Source organism: Macrotis lagotis, chromosome 6, assembly GCF_037893015.1.
Source record: "Macrotis lagotis isolate mMagLag1 chromosome 6, bilby.v1.9.chrom.fasta, whole genome shotgun sequence".
Lineage (NCBI taxonomy): Eukaryota > Metazoa > Chordata > Mammalia > Peramelemorphia > Peramelidae > Macrotis > Macrotis lagotis.
In genome coordinates, this window is record NC_133663.1 from 199,774,883 (window position 1) to 199,791,922 (window position 17,040).

Here is a 17,040-nt window from a genome sequence, read left to right on the forward strand (position 1 = left end):
ACAATTAGTTGCTTAGCTGTGTGACCTTGGGCAAGTCACTTAACTCCATTACTTAGCAAAAAAAAAGTATACTTGTACTTGTAATATATTAAGTATACATGGATACTTAAACTTTTGTGTATCACAAAACTTAATGTTACTGAGGTGAAAGATCGTATGGGGAAAAAGTAGAAAATAAATTGTGTGATATGTTTATGGAAGGAGGGGTCAGCTAAATGGTGCAATGCAGAGTGCATGGCATGGAATCAAGAAGAAATCTTCAGCAAGATCAAATCTGACTTTCATGCACCACCTGTGTGACCCTAGACAAATCACTTAGCCCTTACATCAGAAACAACTAGAAAAGGAAACAGTAAACCACTATGGTATCTTTGCCAAGAAAACCCCAAATTTATCACTGAAGAACAACTAAAAAAATGTTTATATGTGGTGCATTTCATAAACATATCTAAGTAGGAATTTCTCTGAAGTGTCTATTTTTTTCTTTTGATGGAAATCAAAAACTCATTTTTTCTAAGAATTAAAGAATGAAATTTGACTAACATAACAACTAGCTAATTTTGAAATTTTCCTCATTGATGATAGAAAGAAAAATCAGAATGTAGTGAATTGTAGATATTAGTACATAATGGAAATAAATTGAACTAACTTATTCAAAAATCTTAGACATATTGAGCCAAAAATTGGGTTAGTTGGAGTTTTTTCTTCTAATTTTTTTGAGTAGTGTATTATTCTTTGTTATGCTTGATCAGAAGAGTAAAAAGAGACCAAAATATCCTTTTAGGAAAACGAATATTGTTAGCTCTCCTTTAATCAGAGTAGATATCTAAGGGGAAAGTCATCTTTATTATAATAAGGTTTTGTATTTTCCATTTTGTCTTTCTTTTTAGGCAAAGCATTCTCTTCTTCTCAAAGACCACGACCAACCAGTCCCTTTTCTACTGACAGTAACACCAGTACAGCGCTAAATCAGAGTCAGAGGCCAAGACCCACTAAAAAACACAAGGGAGGTAAATATGACCAGCCTCATCGCAGGGAGGGAGTGACAGATGGTAGGTTTTTTGTTTTGTTTTGTTTTGTTTTATTTGTTTTTATCTCATTGCTATCTCCACATTAGGAAGTTAGAACAAGCATAAGTGGATGTTATAAGTTGGTACAAATCATATTTCTTTAATTCAAGTCACTTTCTTAAGCACTGGTACTACAAGGATCAAAAGTGACCTAGACTTTGCCCTCAAAGATTTTGTTGTTAAATAACTAATAAATAAGATAAATATACAACAAATAAGTCTCTTAGAAAGTAAAACAAGGAATTTAGACAAAGTGGTATTTACCTAGAAAAATCTCTAAATCTGTATTTTATTTCAGTGAAATACAGAAAATAAGAGCCAGTATGAGTTGTGTTTTAAATGAAGGGGAAAATTATCTAATAAGACTATTAAGACATCTTCCTCCTCAGGCGGCTAGGTGGCGTAGTGGATAAAGCATCAGCCTTGGAGTCAGGAGTATCTGGGTTCAAATCCGGCCTCAGACACTTAATAATTACCTAGCTCTGTGGCCTTGGGCAAGCCACTTCACTCCATTTGCATTGCAAAAACCTAAAAAAAAAAAAAAACATCTTCCTCCTCCTTAGTTTCACCCCCCCCACACACACACACAAATGCACTCAATTAGAATAAAAATTAAGAAGTAAAGGAAAAAAGATATATATAGCTGACACCACAAATGTATTTAATTAGTTTCTCAAGACATTTAGGAGGAGCTAAAGAGTTTATTATAGACCCCCCAAGAGTTCATAGATATACTTTGTCCAATCTCTCTGATAAGGTAGCCATAGTCCCAATTGTATTCCTAAGAAGACTACTTACTCTATACTGTTCTTGAGATATATGCAAAAGAAAGCATTAATTTTATTTCTGTTCATTTCAAGGAAACCTAAAAAGAAAAGAATATTTTTATTATTACTCTCAATTAAGTTTTTATTCTCAATTAAATTTTGTACTTCATTTTACAAAATGATACCAATGATTCAAAGGGATAATGTTAGAATTATTCAATAGGAATTATAGTACACTAAAGTATAGAATCAGAAACCAATTCACACCATTCAACTGGAAAACAGTTTTCCCCTTGGTGGAGTTTAGTTGCATGGTACTAAAACTTAATAGATAGACATTATTTTGCTTCATTGATTTTTGAAAGATTAAAAAATGTGTCACAATAACTCTGGTATTATGGATTTAATGTTAGTATTTTATGAGGTAAGAGGCAGCATAGCATTAGTGAATGGGGAACATCTGACCTTGGAGTTAGATCTGACATGACACACACTGGCTGTGGTACCTCTACAGCAACTATAGGTGCCAAGATTTATTGGTTTGAGTTAGTTTCCTCACTGAAAAGCCTCCTTTACCAATAAAATCATAGCACAAGTAACAAAATAATGTCTACATATACAGAAATGAATAAAACTCCAAGCGTATAAATCGACCCTAAGTAGAATATTAGATGTTCCAGTTCTAGTAGCTGCAGCAACATATAAATGGAGAGTTGGAAGCCTAATTCTATTCTTCCTCATCCCCTAAACTGTAAACTTTCTTATTTAGCTTTACATTCCCATACCACTTTATATCAAGGTCATAAAATTGATCTCATTCTGTCTTCCATTTCAATAGTGGACACCTTACTACACTGACTTCATCACAGAGGAAAATATAGTTAAATGGTGAGATGAATCAACATCAAAACTGAATAATGATTCAAGAACCATTACTCAGTAACTCAAACTGATTAAATCAATAGCTTTATACTTTTATCATTGCTTGATCCATTCACTCTTCATACCATTTATTATTGTATGGTTTTTAATTTGTCTATATCAAAGAATATAATGGTCTTCTTTTTTGCTGATATTAAATGCCTAAAGAATGTGACTAACTGTTGTTAGAATATAAGGAATTTAAATCTCATCTGCCTTAAGCAGCTATCATTATTGTTCATTTAAAAGTTACGCATTTCTTTTTTTTAAGGGAAGATTTTCTAATAAGAAGGAGGCATTTGTGGGTGGGGAGGAAATCAATAGAAAGCTAGAATGAAAAGATACAATTTTGTTTTACACATTTCTAGGTCTTCTTTCAATGCTTGACACTTCAGATACTCATGAAAAGATTTTCTATATTTGTAACAGATCACTGAAGACAGCTCTAAATAGAAAAGAAATTACTAAATTCATATAATATAGCATTATATGAATCATGTTGTATAGCAAACAGCTCAATCTAGAAATAGTATTTTATTCTGAAAGAAATGTTCCAGATGCAACTTTCCTTCCCCAGACACTGACCTTGTTATCTTGAATAATTAGTAATTCCTAATTTAACTGGAGGTCATACATGATAAGTGGGAATAGCAGTATAGCTCAGAGAGTTCCCTAAACAGATCCTCACAGGGTATAATCATCATCACTTCAATTACAGGATAATACCCCATCAAAATAAACATGACTTAATATTTCCTCTATAAATTAAAAGAACTATAAATTTTCTTTGAAATCATTTGAAAGAAGCTCTTTATGGATCCTTAAAGAAAATATCTTTCTTACTGAATTAATTCTAATTTCCTTTTAACTAACCATCTGGATTTTAAGAAGAGTAAATTAATAAATAAAATATACAGAAATGTACATTTATGTTAGAAATGTTAGAAACTTGGAAATAATTTCTCTCCACAATTTTACTTGAAAGCTCAATAGATCAATAAAGAGAAAATTATAACTATAACAAAATAAGCAAAGAAGAAAAAGGAAGAAAAAACTCTGACTCTTGAAAAATTTCAAAATAAAAAGCATAGTTTTTACCCAAGTGAATTTTTAGTACTAATAAAAAAAGAAGAAAGGAAAAAAAAGAAGGAACTTTGTCCAAACTTTGATATGGTCAAATTGAAAACCACCTAAGAAGAAATAGAAGAAATATAAAGAAGGGATAGTAAAATTTTGTGTGTAGTTATAATCTAGATATTTCACAAATCAATAAGAGGGACAAAAGACAACAAATAAATTTAGAAGAATTAAATACTACTGTGTTATATATAATTTTATTATGTGCATGCATATATAGTATATGTTATAAGAATTATGAATATGATATCCAGAAAAATTAACAAGTGTTTTAATTTTAAGTCCCAATTTGTTCCAGACACTAAGATATTACCCATTAGAGATAAAAAGATAAAAAAGAAATAGCCCCCCTACCCTCTAAACTTACATTATTTTGAAGGAAATAATCAATCAAAAGTTATGAACCAGGGTGAATAGAAATATGGTGGTACCCTTTATAGAAAAAGAAAAATAAAGAAGAGTGGATTAGGGATAGAAATATGTCTTAGATACAGACATAGATTTGAGATGTTTATGGAAACTTCCAGTTGAAAGTTTCTAGTGGGTAATTGGTAATGCAGGTGTAGAATCTAGGAGAGAAAAAAATCATGTAGATTTGTGAGGGATTTGTATAGTTAAACCTTGAGACAGCTAGGTGGTGCAGTGGATAGAGCACTGGCCTTGGAGTCCAGTGGACAGCAGTCTGAATCCAGCCTCAGACCTTTGACTCTTACTAGCTGTGTGACCTTGGGCAAGTTTAACATTGGGCAATTTAACATTACCTCACATCCAGAGCCGTCTCCAGTCATCCTGATTCATATCCGACCACTGGACCCAGATGACTCTAGAGAAGAAAGTGAAGCTGGTGATCTAACACAGCACCCCTTCACTCAAATCCAATTCATGTACTTGTCATGGTATCATCTCCCTGATTCATAGTCCTCTTTGAAAATGAAGGACAAACATTACTATTTTAGTTAAACCCTACAGAAACTGATTATATTACTGACAGAGTATTTAGAGAGAACAGGTTCTGATACAGGACCTTTGGAGGATGAGCACAAAAAGTAGAATTGAGAAAGAACTGGCAAATAAAAGGAGATAGGGAAAAATTTATGTCATGAAAATTCAGACAGGAGAGAGTATCAAGGAAAAAGAGGTGACCTACAGTATCAAATTTGTCATCAAGAAGGATGAAAACTGAGGAAGGACCATTGGATTTAGAACTTCAAAGATCACTGAAAACTTTGAAGTTGACAGCATAGTTGATTGATAAAGGTAAAAGGAGGGTGGCAAGTTGAGGGGAGAGTGAAGGGAGAGAAAGTTTTTTTAAGGAGGAAAAATTTAGGATGCTACTGTAGGTTGATAGGAGAATATAGTTGAGGCTTTTGTTGTTTTTATTTTCCAAGGATAACACAGAAGAGAGCTTGTGGTGCAGTGGATAGAACACCAACTCTGCAGTCAGGTCTGAGTTAAAATCCAGACTCAGACACTTGACACTTACTAGATGAATGACCATGGGCAAGTCATTTAACTGAGATTAGCAGAAAAAAAAACAAAAAAAACAGCACAGAGAACTGAGCAAAGAAGTCAACAGACAGGAAAAGATGAATGGGAGCTGGGGAACTGGAGTTGGTATACTTTCAGAACAGACTGTCAATAGAGACATGAGGTATAGGATCATGAGTATAAGTAAGGGTTTGGTTAGGAGAAGAACCGTATCTACCCCTGAATAAAGAAGGAGATGAAAAATTATTTCAAGATATTTTAAAATGAGAAGAGGGAGGAGAAAGGAGGTGATATTGGAGGACAGAAGGGAAAAAAGCAAATATGGAACAGTTATTTGGGGGAAATTGATAGAGAATAAAATTAGGGAAGAGCAAGTTATAACATAACTTTACAGTGATCCCAGGCAGCATTAAGCAATATATTTCACAAATGCATGATCTTATAACCCCATGAAACATTCAGTATGTACTCTGAGCATTAGTTATTGCTTTTAAAAAATAGTACATTGAAAAATTATAATGTATTAGTTGTAGCTCGTTAGCTAACTCATGAAACAGATAGCCAGAATTGCTTGTCAGGCAGAATGTTAATTGCATCTAATGAATGTTAACTTAACCTCTGAACTGCTGTTAAATATGCCACCCACATGGTTGCAGACAGTCAGCTGCCATGTGTGCTTGAGCATACAGTTGCTAATATTTGCAACGGTATCATTTCCTGTGGAGATCATCAGAGGAGTTTTAATTTTTTCTTAGGCTCTTGATTAGAAACCCACATTTTCTGTAATGCTATTAATGCTCTTATGTGTCATGGCATGTCTGCTTTGGAAGAAAATCTGAGGTTGTGGGCATGTAGGAAAGGAAACATTTGTGAGCAAATTCCTAATTCCTTTCTATATTCCTATTAGTTCTAGTTCCTGTTTGCAGCTTATAACATATCCTTTGCTAAGAAGAACTTTTTTCCATTTCAGAGGACCCATTACTGAGTTGAGAGGACCCATTGGTAGAAAGTAATAAATGATTTTCAACATTATGCATTTATAAATCTAAGAATTGATCATATTTTCCTCTAATTAATTTTTTTCTAGTTCTACTTGAATTAGGTCATTGTTTTTCATCAGATTGAAACTAAAATATTATTCCATTATACTTTAGTTCATTCTAAACCCTATTTAACGTTTTTAGATCTTCCACCATCACCAGATACCTCACCAGTTCAGGATTTAAGGCATCAAATAAACCTTAGCCAACATGATTTTAACATAGAAAAATTCCAGAAAGAGAAAAGGAAGCTCTCTGGAAAGGCAACATGCATCTCCCAAAAATAAAACAAAGAATTCATTGTATCTACAAGTTAGAACCTCACTAGAATGGCAGTGGGAAATTCAGGAATGGATAAATTCCACAGAAGATCAAGAAGATTTAAGGAAAGTCCCACACAAACAAACATTTGGATCAGGTGTGTGGTGATATAGTCCAAAACAAAGTGTAGACATTTTAAGTTTATTTTTTACCAGGTATTTTTAATATGAAAATTATATTAGGACATGTAAAAGACAATTAATGGATTGCAATACCTTCACTAAGTAGGTCAGAAAAAATACCTTGCTTTCTTTTTCACCTAGCTGTTTGGCCTTAGGTAAGCCACTTAACCCCGTTGCCTTTCCCAAAAAAAAAAAACCTTAAAAAAAAGAATATATAATGATAAAGCAATTGCAAATTGCAATGTATAAAAGATAGTATATTTAAAATACAACTGCCCTGATAACAGAAGGGTTAAAATCAATAGAATTAACTCTCACAAAAATGGAAAATAATTTTATCCTTTATCAAATTGTAAGAGGACAGAAATACTGATTACACTAAGAAGTTCCCCAAACTATTATTTTCAGTAAATGAAGAACTTCCAAAAGAATTCCTACTGCTAGAAACAACTAAACTTCAAGAAACTTATTTAATTAACAGTTACTCTGGGTTTTCATTTATATTAATTGAAGTAATGTCACAATTTAAATCTATTTAATTTCATTGAGCTCTAAAAGTTATTTTCAAGACTGCTTTTGATAGGCAAACTATGATTTATTATGTACAATTCCCTTTTATCATGAGTCCAAATTTTATAAATAATGTAAAACATCACTAAGCAAAACCTGCTTGGATCTAATTCTGTTTACCTGTAGAAATTTCTGAAATATTGGGGGTTTGTTGATTTTACTAAAAGTAAACCATCAAGCAAAACATTCTCCAGTTTAGTTTGAAAGTCTCTTCCATCCCCAGGCAAATTTTTTTTTCAGTTCTTTCTTATACTTCTTTTTCAGAGGAGGCACTGGTACCCTATAGTAAGCCCAGCTTCCCTTCACCAGGTGGACACAGCTCATCAGGAACGGCTTCTTCAAAAGGATCAACTGGACCTAGGAAAGGAGAGGTTCTGAGAGGAAGTCACCAGCGCAATGCCAGTGACCTTCTTGATCTAGGCTATATGGGATCCAATAGTCAAGGACAGTTTACAGGTGAATTATGTAAGTAGTTTCTAATTACAGTTTAAAAGAGGCTGTAATTTTAAAAATGATATAGAGGTAACATTTTGTATGAAACTAATTAGAGTGGAAAGAAATTCATCTTGACTGCCAGAGAAATTTCAGATCATTATTTTTGAGCTGAGTCCTAACAGTAAATCAGATCATTGCTCTTTATAGCACTGAACTATTCATGAACTTTTGCCACAATTTTTTCTTTAAAAAACCTATTGGTCTTAATTTTAACAATCCTATTTTTAACAATCATAAGAAACTACAGAATGAAATGTCACAAACTGAATTCAAGTTTGGCTTCAGACATGTCCTGGCCTTCTGACCATAGGCAAAGCACAGTGGATAAAAATCCTGGACCTGAAATCAGGAAGTCCTGAATTCTAATCTAACCTCAAATATTTTATATTTGTGTGACCCTGTACAAGTAACTCAACCTCTATGTATCTCAATTTCTTCCAATTATATAAAAAGGAGTCATAATAGCATCTATGTCATAGAATTGTTGTGAAAATTAAATGAGATCTTATTTGTAAAGCAGAGTGGCTGGTACAGGTAGATATTCAATAAATACTTATTCCTTTTGAATATCTTCAAACAACAAGTTGAAGAAGAAAATGACAAGTCATTTCCTTTGTCTTCCAAGAAAACCCCAAATGGTGTTAGCAAGAATCAGACACAGCGGAAAGAACACAACAACAAATGGGTTCTGTCAATTGAGTTAAATTAATCATTATACAAGTTTCAGAGGAGAGTCTTTCATGGGCTGATTAGTCTTTTCCATTCAGAAAATAGTTAATTCTTTTTTAAGAATATCAAACATAGGGCAGCTAGGTGGCACAGTGGATAAAGCACTGCCCTGGAGTCAGGAGTACCTGGGTTCAAATCCAGTCTCAGACACTTAATAATTACCTAGTTGTGTGGCCTTGGGCAAGCCACTTAACCCCATTTGCCTAGCAAAAAACTTAAAAAAAAGAATATCAAAATTACAGTGCAGGGCATTGTTTCATAATTGACAGTTGAAGTACTACTAAAGTTTCACATTTTTATTAATTAGACCAATAACTTCAAAGTACTATTCATGTAAATTATATGAATAACAAGATATAGCTTATAGATATGAGTTATATATGTAGGTGTATATAAACATTCATCCATGTATATTGCTATGTATATTTGTATATATATATATCTATTATCTATTGAAGGAATGGGCAAGAAGCAAGAAGAAGGTTAGCTTCATATGAAACCAAATGAAGCCAAATATTTAAGTTGTTAAATATTTATTTATTATATAAAATGTTGATTTAAAGTTGGGTTTTTATTTTCAAACTCAGAATTTATTCTTTAAATATTGGGGACCTTTATAATGGAAGAAAGCTAGCAAAAAAAATCTTAGTAGAAAGGTTAGAAATCTAGGGATACTTAAAGAATCAAAGGTTCTGACTCAATTCTCCTATTTAATTGAACTTTGAGTTTTGTGAGAATTTACTTGTTTTCTATAGAAAGGAAAAGAATATCTGAGTTGAAATTAGAAGACCTGAGCTTAAATCCTACTCCATACACTTGCCAGATGTAGAAATGCCATTCAAACTATCATGGCCTTAGTTTTCTTAATTTTAAAAGAGAAATAACAGAAATATTTACACAGAATTATTATGAATAAAAGACTAAAATTTTTAGTACCTAAAGTGCTGTATCAATGTGAATAGAATAGTTTTAAACTTATTTTAAATTAATTTCCACACTTTGACGTCTAAAGAAATGCATAAAAAATTAGTAAATATTTACTTTGTGCCTAGCATGATGTTACAAATAATAGGAAAGGCTCTCCCCATGCCTAAATTCCAAATGCCTTAATCAGCTTTGTTCAAGAAAATTAAAAACCTACCTGGCTTAACTTCTCAATATTTTTGAATTTGTAGTGTTTATACCTCAGATTGTAATTTTTTTAAGATGGTAATATACCATACTCAAAGAGAAAGATTAATCTTCTAAAGAGATAATTATTATAAAGACCAAATTTGTTTTTAGTTCTATCATAGATTAAAAGTCTGTGGTTGTTAAGCAAAACAAGTAGGGTTTCAAAAGAATAACGTGGTTACCTTAAAGAAACTAAAGCATTTTTTAGTCCTTTGATGCATGTTTGGTCAGGTTATCAGCATCTGTTAAGTGTCTACTATATGCTAAGTTCTATGCCAAGCACCAGGTGTACAGAGAAAGGTAAAAATATTCCCTCTCCTCTCCTCAATGAGCTCACAGTCTAAATGGGGAGACAACATGTAAATCAGTCTTTTCAGACAAGTCTATTCAAAATGAATTGGAGATAATCTTATATAAAAAGTTTAATCACTAAGAGGGATCAGGAAAGGTTTTTGCAAAAGAGCTTTTAATTGTGACTTGAAAGAAATCAGGAAAGACAAGAGGTATAGATGAAGAAGAGAGTTTTAGAAATGGAGGGCAAACATTGAAAATGCATGGAATTAAGAGATAAGAATGTCTTATTCTGGGAACTATAAGAAGACCACTGTCATTGAATATCAGATTACTTGGGGTCTGTAAGGTAGATAGGAAGGGATCAGGTTATGATATACTATTGTAAAAGCCAAAAAAGATTATATGTTTGTTCCTGGAAATTTTAGGGAACCTCTGGTGCTTATTGAAAGCACATAAACACAAGGATATTGTGATTTTGATTTTGTTTTGTTTTATAAAGTATTGTGGTTTTTTCCATTGTCAGCTTGGATCCACTAAATAATATAGACTTACTGATATAGTATTTCTAAATAGTCATTTTAAATTTGGCAAGAAAACAAAGTAGATTTCAGTCAAATTTTTGCCTGATTTTGTTAATATAGATACCAGTCTACAGTGAAATTCCTCTTAGAAGTTTCATTTTCTAGCTCCTAGAGGATCTTACAAATGTTTAAAAATATATTTTTCTCCCTTCAGCATAAGACCTTCAACATAGTCCTAGATTTAGAATACATAATTCTATGCTTATAATAGCACATGCAACTGTTCCTTTTTCAAACTTGTAATTTTACTAGTGATGAAATTTTCCATGTGGAAACTTCCTTCACCAATGAATATTAACAAGACATCTCTAGTTTATATTCTCAGAATGTTGCCTGGGAAATGGAGAAATGACTGATCCTTGACTCTCTCTCTCTCTCTCTCTCTCTCTCTCTCTCTCTCTCTATATATATATATATATATATATATATATATATATATATGCATATATACATATATATATATAATATATGTATATATACATATATATATTCAATTACATATTACATATATAATATGTAATTGAATCCAGTTCTTCCTGACTCTAAGACCAGCCCTCAGTCTGCTATTCTACACTTCCTCCATATGAATAGTGATTTACATCTATATAATGCTTCGTTTCATTTTAACAAATTTTTATTGAATACCACATATGTTAAAAGTGCTCTGTTAATTGCAGAGAATATGCAGATGTAATACATCATACTCTGTCCTCAAAAGTCCTCAAAGTCTACTAATAAGAAATACCATTATTTTTGATTCTGAAAACAATCCAGAGAAAAATTTTCTCCATTTTACAAATAAATAAACAGAGATTCTGAAACAAATCAATGTGACTGGAAGTTTCACAAATATTAAGTTGCAGAGGTCTGATTCATTCATGTCTTTCAGTTTTGAGAATAATGTTTAAGATAAAAGCCATGAGTAACTTAAGTAATCTATTTCATCCATGTTTCTGAACCTGATTTGAACCTACCCTTATTTTTAAACTAAATAACTTTAACATTTGTTTATCATTTTCCTAATGATCAGCATGCTTTAAACTGATTTTCCTTTCTCCTTGTACAACTGGAGATTGGAGCAAAACTTTGCTTTCATAAAACTAACATTGACTATAAGATGTGTTCCAGCTCACATGTGTTATCTGTTTTGCATAATTTTTGCAATTGTTTGTTTTTTTGTGAATTTCTTTTTATTTATCTCTCTCTCTCTCTCTCTCTCTCTCTCATTCTCTCTCCTTGTATTAGAGTAGTTGAGAAGAAAAATGAAAAGCTGCTCTGAAGGACCATCGGGTCTAAACTCATGGAAGTGATGACACTAAACAGTGCAATGAACAATTTCTTTATTTATGTACTATTAAAAGAACTGTAAATGCAATGTAAAGACTCACAGCCACACATATCCCACAGATATTTTACTTGTATTCTCTTAAAGACACCATCCACCTTAAACTATTTCTTGTCAGGAGTATATAGAAAAGAAAGAAAAAAATCACCCTCCAGGATGAAAAGGATTTTCCTCTGTATATAATTTCTTTTGTTGTATTGCTATGCAAGGTCACTCTCTTTATTAGCTTTGTTCTACTGTTTTATTGTCTATTCTTATTGGTCTGTTATACTTTATGTGAATAGGCTGTGGTGCCATATATATTAACTTTTAATTGTGTAACTTTTATGTTTAAAGTTTGCACTGCAATTTTATTTGGTGATAAGCACAAATCTCTACTCCTCATGACATGAAGAAAAAAGACTGAATGTGAAGGGAGTTTATGTACTGTAAGCTATGCTGAATAATGCAGGATGTTACATGGTTTTCCACTGGGGTTTTAGGAATATGTAGAAGATGAAAAGGAAAACTAATATTGGGGAAGGCTTTTTTGACCATCAGGGAATAATTCAATTAAAAAAAAAAAGCAAGATGGCTGCTTTTACTATTTTTAAAAGTATATGGGGGTTCAAAAGAAAGGTGCATTTAGGAATGAATATGTATAGAATATGCAGGTAACTAATGATAAACTAAAATTGATTTAAAAAAGGTAATCTGCAATATCAGTTTTTACTTGCCCAAATATAATTGAATAATTTGTGATTTAATATAAACAAGAAATTAAGGTGTTTCACTAAACCTATATTTGTTAGTTTTTTAAAAACATTTTATGAATTGTAACAATTAATCTCTCCAACCCATTAAGTCAAAATATTATATATATAATTCCCCAAGGCAGCAAATAATATAAACTCTAGAATATCTAGCAAGTAGTTAAAGATGTAATTTATCTCTAGATCATACTCAGGCTTCTTCCAAATATGAAATGTTATAATATCTTATTTCATCTTTATGATATATGCACAGTACACTAGAGGATAGAGCTGCATCACTGAAATTCATAACTTTTTTACAATGCAATTTGCATAAAATGTTTTATTTTAAGAAGTAAAATTTATTCTACCAAATTTGTAGTCAAATTATAAGTGCTGAGTATTAAAAGCAGTACTGAATATGTTTTACTTCACAAAAGGCAGATTTCTTGAAATAAGCAAAACATTTTCAAAAATTGACTACCAACCAAAAATATATTGATCTACTTTTATGAGTGAATCAAAAAAAAAATTACCAAGAAAAGCATGCATATTTATAAACTTTTTGATTAAAACCAAACCTTGGAAGTGGCCATTAATAATAAGCATCCCACTTCATCTTTTGTTTTCATGATAAAAAAATATTTTTTCTGCAACTCAAATTTGAAGAAAATTATTAAAATATCTACTAGTTGTTTTGTGAAAGCTGTTTTGAAAACTGCAGTTTTAAAGTTTGTCCACATGGCACATTTACATTTTTAGAGTTTGTTTATCCTTTTTCATCATCATCCAAGAGGACTCGCTTGTTCTTTCAGTAAAGAGTTGGCCCCAACTCTGAAATGAAAGGACCTTTTAAGTCCACATTTTAATATATTATTGGCTTGAATTACCCAGTTCTACGTCTCTTTGTATTAGAAAAATAGTTGGGTATTGTAAAATTTGTTTCTTCCCTTTACATTTCCTAAACCCATATGAATATAGGAAAATGTTAAGAACCAGCCTATGCTTTGGGAGCTAAGGAAACATCTGTTCCTCACTCCATACCAATGACTTCACAGTGGACAATAAACAAAATTGAAGTTCACTTTTGGGCATACCCACATGCTCCTATCCAGATTGCTTTCTAACATCAGTGTCTGCAACTTTAACGAGCTTCGGTTTTCTTGAGATATGAAAGAGATGATAATGTGAGCACTGTGTTGGAAATGATAACATGAACATCCAGAAACCTTACATAAGAGGAATTTAGACCATGTTATTTGCAATGCCTAATGTGAGTGTCTTCACTCAATTTAAAACTTCTCAGTCTCAAAATTCGGTTCATATATCTGAGGATTGTGTTATTTTAGTCAAATGCATGTAACTTGTTGACAGTAGCTGCTAAAACACTCATATCTGCTCAAACAACATAAAATTTAAGGATCTGGGCAGAAAATGAGTGGTTATTGTGACAATATATTTAGCTAAAATGCCTTATCAGAATGATGTATGTTCTTTGTTATCCTCACAATCTAAGTAAATTGGTCTTATCTATTCCTTAGAAAATGGAGAGTGTATTTTACCAGAATATGGCCTACATATTGACATACAATAATACTATAGTTATCAAATGGAATTTAGCAATAATATTAAAATCAAAAACCATTATTCATCTTGCTAACTATAAGAAGTCAAATAGGATGTAAGCCAAGACATCAAATCAAATATATAAACATTCATTACTAACTGCAAAGTCTACTTTTCCTTGTTGACTATATCAGTAAAATTGTAATTTCATTATACCTGGTACTCTGTTCCATATGTCACAGAACAAGTCCATATAAATCTACAAATTGAAGGCCTCCTCAGATTTATGTGAATATAGGGAGTTTCATCCCACTTTGCAGTCAAGGATAATGCTACCTCATGTCCACCTCTGCATAAGCACAATACTATTTAGTTTGAGGAACTCCTTTCTATGAAATGCCTGTGACTATCAGAGCAAATGCTCATCTCGGGCTCTGTATTTATGTTGTAGACATAGTACTTCTGTTGAAAATCTTTTCTATACCATTTTAAAGTAGAGATAGCATTGGTGCTAGCCATGATGAGCTACCTGAAAACCACTGAATATGAGTCCAGCTCAAGAAGAGAATGAAAGTAGAATACATAGAAAAATAATTGAATCCAAGATTGGTGTAAGAAAGGTTAAATGATAGACCACGAAAATTAAATCATTAGACTTTTCATTCACTTACATATTATATGGAGAAGACCTACCCATAGAGATGTTTAAATAATATCTTCTGGTGGAGGGGGTTAGTTGGATAAGGTGACTTCTATCATCCCTCACTATACCATGAGTCTATGAAATTTATTAATAGATAGCTTCATATTTTATTGTTCTAAGAATTTTAATGTCTTTGATGGGTGTTGAGTTAGTTTATGTTTAGCTTTGGTGGAACACCTTTACTCACAATTTCTGTCAAAAATTTATACTATTATTCCTTGACAACATAATCATAAGCATCCCAGTTAATTTCAGATATGTGATTTATCTGCTCCTATGGGAAGTGATTGTGTGTGTCAGTATTGAAGTTGTACAGGACCATGGTATTGACTAACTTGTTCATCTGCCTATATATTTTGCTTCTAAAATTATATGGCAAGAATTTGGTATATATAACAATACTTCTCTCCCCATTGCATTACATGAAGTGTATGATTTTTCCTTTCTAATATTTGTACTTAAGACAACCCATAGTACAATTCAAATGTGCTTTAATTTACTATTTTGTAAATCTCATTTTGATACAAACCCTTGATTGTGAATTCATCATGTTTTAAGATGGGGATGTTGTGGCAGCAGTTAGACTTTTTAAATTTGTTTTTCTAGATTTATTTTTGTCTGTAGCTTGTTCAAGTCTCCAAAAAATTCCCAACTATTAATGTGTTACATTGGTATTGTTAGTACAGCAAAGTTAAATTGGCATAAAAAGTTGGTTACTAGTACTATCAAAAATGTGTATTGTATATTTACTGGGGGAAAATAAAACATTCACATTTCAAATCTAACTAAAGCACTCTGTGAAATAATCTTAATTATTCACAATCAGAAATACAATGTGAGCACTTTTACTTTTAGACCACTATATGAATTACTCATAAACAAATATTTATAATACAAAGATTATAGGCATTTCAATGCTCTTTTGAATATTTACATTCATTGCTGGTTTTTTTTTTAGTGGTAGAAATTAGTAGAGAAGTATTTATGAAGAAAATAGCAGGCTTATATAGGTTGTTATTACAAAAATATAATTATAAATTAGCATATACTTCCAGATGTGTGGTTATTTTAATGAGGTAAAGTTCCATGAGTTTACAAACAAGAAATTTTAAAATCTTCTTTTACAAAATGAGTAAATCATATATGATACTGTATAATGTGTTAGTAACAAAGGTAGAATCTTGTATGGGGATTAAAATTGCTTTCAATTTTTAATTTAAGACTGAGCCTGGGGGAAGCTAGGTGGCGTATTGGATAAAGCACCGGCCTTGGAGTCAGGAGTACCTGGGTTCATATTCGGTCTCAGACACTTAATAATTACCTAGCTGTGTAGCCTTGGGCAAGCCACTTAACCCCATTTGCCTTGCAAAAACCTAAAAAAAAAAAAAAAGACTGAGCCTTCTGACGGGATGGGATGACTCATGTAATACCAAACTTAATTCTTTTACTCCAGCACCAGGTAAAACAATGAACAAAAGATTCAAATAGAAACTTTAAAAATCCACTTTATATATCCCCCAAACTATACAAAAAGGTTGCTAGAATTTTAAGGTAGCCCTAGTAAAGGTAAGGAGACTATAAACTCTGCACTTGAGGAAACCCCAGGCTGTGCAGACTACTCAGCCCCTTAAGAGAAAAAATTCTAGAGGAAGGGGGATAATAGAAGAGAAGTCATCCCTGGGGATGCCTTTAATGCTCTTAAGTGCCTTGAATGCTCTTCAGAAGAAAGAAAAATGATAATACTCCAACAGGTAAGTCAGTGAGGATAAAAAAATCTACCCACCCTCTGATAATTAAGGACCCAAGGAGTTCACAGACCCTCCAGCACCCTAATCAATGAAACCCTAGGGACTACTGAAACCATACATGTTCCTGATGGGGGGAAATCTAGAAATAGAAATACTTTGCTAGGTACCATATTTCCTCATGTATATAAGATACTCCCATGTATAAGAGACACATTAATTTGGGGGCCCAAAATTTGAAA

The 17,040-nt window shown here is 32.2% G+C and overlaps 1 protein-coding gene across 1 annotated transcript in view; it reads left to right on the plus strand.

The window, feature by feature from the left end:
- Positions 1–16,337, plus strand: part of ROBO2 (roundabout guidance receptor 2) — a 795,143-nt gene extending 778,806 nt beyond the window's left edge. The window contains 5 exon segments of the mRNA XM_074192780.1: positions 891–1,052; positions 6,568–6,650; positions 6,652–6,841; positions 7,701–7,901; positions 11,959–16,337. Coding sequence (XP_074048881.1) covers positions 891–1,052; positions 6,568–6,650; positions 6,652–6,841; positions 7,701–7,901; positions 11,959–11,987 — 665 coding nt within the window. The 3' untranslated portion in view covers positions 11,988–16,337.
- The last annotated feature ends 703 nt before the right edge of the window (positions 16,338–17,040 follow it).